The following is a 2,281-nucleotide window of genomic DNA, read 5'->3' as shown; positions in this document are numbered from 1 at the left end:
TGACACACACACATACACACTCACACACGCACACCCACACACGGAACCCCTGCAGTGAGGCTGTAATGGGCACACCAGTGCACACTCCCCCTGCAGAGCTGCACACACACACACACACACAGTGACACACACACAGTGACACACACACAGTCTCACACACACACACACACACACACACACACACACACACAGAGACACACACACACACACACACACACACACACACACACACACACACACACACACACAGACACACACACACACACACACACACACACACACACACACACACACACAGTGACACACACACATACACACTCACACACGCACACCCACACACGGAACCCCTGCAGTGAGGCTGTAATGGGCACACCAGTGCACCCTCCCCCTGCAGAGCTGCACACACACACACACACACAGTGACACACACACAGTGACACACACACAGTCTCACACACACACACACACACACACACACACACATACACAGTGACACACATACACACACACACACACACACAGTGACACACACACACACACACACACAGTGACACACACACACACACACACACACACGGGCGTGCTGGTCCCAGATGGATTTTGGGGCTCCCCTCATCCCGAGTCCCGTGGCTCCTGCCTCAGTTTCCCTCCAGGGATCCCCGGGGGCTCCAGGCCGGGTGCTGGGCCCAGGGGTGCTCTCCCCAGGCGTGCTGGGGACACGTGTGGGGTCACCCCCCGTGCCTCAGTTTCCCCCGTGGTGCTGGGTCTGGGGGCAGCGATGGGGCCGGGGGTGCTGCAGCCCCTTCTCCCGCGGGCTTCCCGGGGACACTCCAAAGCCGGGGGCCGCCATTGCCCGTCCTGCCACCCCGGCAAACTTTTGGGATGGAAAAAGCCATTCTGGTGGCGGCGAGCTGAGCCCGGCCCCGCTCATGGCACGGGTGGGCAGAGCCCCGCCGGCCGCTCCTCCCGGCCGGAGCCCGCTGACACCGGGGCTGCGTGGGGCTGCCGTGACCCGGGAGGGTGACACGGGTGACAGCCACCCCTCGGGCCCCCCGCGCCACCAGCCACTGTCATATTATGACAGCGGGGAGGGGGGTCACCCCGCCACGCCGGGGAGGGGGGGTCCGGCCCCCCGCTACCACCGCCGGTCCCTGCTGTGTCATATTGGCACAACCAGGGGCCCGGGACCCCCGCACGCCTCCCCTTCCAGCTTTCCTTCCTCCCCTCCTCCTCCTCCTCCTCGTCCTGCTCCTCATCCATCCATCCATCCGCATCCCGCTCGCCCTCAGCCTCCCCACGGCGCCGGGGGACGCGCTCCCCGACTCCTCCGCAGCCGCATCCCGCGGGATGGACTTCCCAGTTCCCCCAGTCCCCCTCACCCCACATTCCCATGGGATGCCTCCCTCGTCCCCCCCGACCCCCCAGCCCTTGCAGCCCCATCCTCGATCCCCCCCCCAGCCCTCCCCAGCCCTCCCGCAGCCCCCCAAACCCGCTCACCCTCCAGCTCATCCTCGGGGATCTCCACGGGGCGCTGCTCGGCGAGGATGTTGGGGACGGTGTAGATCCCCCGGTACATCAACGCCGCCGTCACCGGGTGGAAAGGCATCTTCGGGGCTCCCCAAAACCCAAAGTTTAAACCCAAATCTCCTCGGGTAGAGCGGCGGGGGGTCCCCCCGGTCGGTACCGCCGGGCGCTGAACACAAGTTGCCGGCACCCGCCGCCCCCCGCCCGGTACCCACCGGCCAGGGGGGGCCGCTCCCCGTCCTCGGGGGCCGGCGGCGGGACGGGGCTGGCGGCGGAGCCCCTCACCGTGCGGTCAGGGCGCGGGGGGGCTCCGCTGGGGGCGGCCCGCTGCCCCCGCGCACATGCCCTCCCGAAGTGGAGACGGGAGGTGAAAGCATCCAAACCCCGGTTAAATCCCGGTGGAAGCGGTGGCGGCGGCGGGGGGGACGGGGCTGGCCATGCCGCTCGGGGCCCCCCCTCCGCCCGGGCCCCCCCCCCCACCTCCGCCCGCCCGGGAGCCTCTGCCGGCCCCGGGCCGCTCACAGCCCCCGGGGGGCCGCTGCCACCGGGCCACGCTCCCCGGTGGGGCCCGGCATGGCGGGGCCGAGGATGAAGGCGGCCTCTTCGTCTTCCTCCTCCCTCCTCCTCCTCCTCTCCGTCCTCCCCGCCAAGTGTCCCGGGCAGGCCGGGGTTCGCAGCCGCCGCGGTTCAGCCCCCGCCGCGCCCCCGCCGCCCCCCCCGCGCCGCCGGCAGCAGGAGCATCCTCGGCCCCGGCCCC

The 2,281-nt window shown here is 69.0% G+C and overlaps 1 protein-coding gene across 1 annotated transcript in view; it reads right to left on the bottom strand.

Annotated features, from left to right (window-relative positions):
• Positions 1–2,012, bottom strand: part of CABP7 (calcium binding protein 7) — an 8,851-nt gene extending 6,839 nt beyond the window's left edge. Inside the window, exon 1 of the mRNA XM_027706451.1 lies at positions 1,498–2,012. Within this exon, the coding sequence (XP_027562252.1) occupies positions 1,498–1,606 (109 nt within the window). The 5' untranslated portion in view covers positions 1,607–2,012. The remainder of the gene's footprint in view (positions 1–1,497) is intronic.
• Positions 2,013–2,281: the final 269 nt, after the last annotated feature.

This window comes from Neopelma chrysocephalum, unplaced genomic scaffold, assembly GCF_003984885.1.
Source record: "Neopelma chrysocephalum unplaced genomic scaffold, ASM398488v2 Primary Assembly neopelma1_376, whole genome shotgun sequence".
Classification (NCBI taxonomy): domain Eukaryota; kingdom Metazoa; phylum Chordata; class Aves; order Passeriformes; family Pipridae; genus Neopelma; species Neopelma chrysocephalum.
The sequence above is the reverse complement of the archived record's forward strand: the minus strand, read 5'-3'. Positions and strand labels throughout refer to the sequence as shown.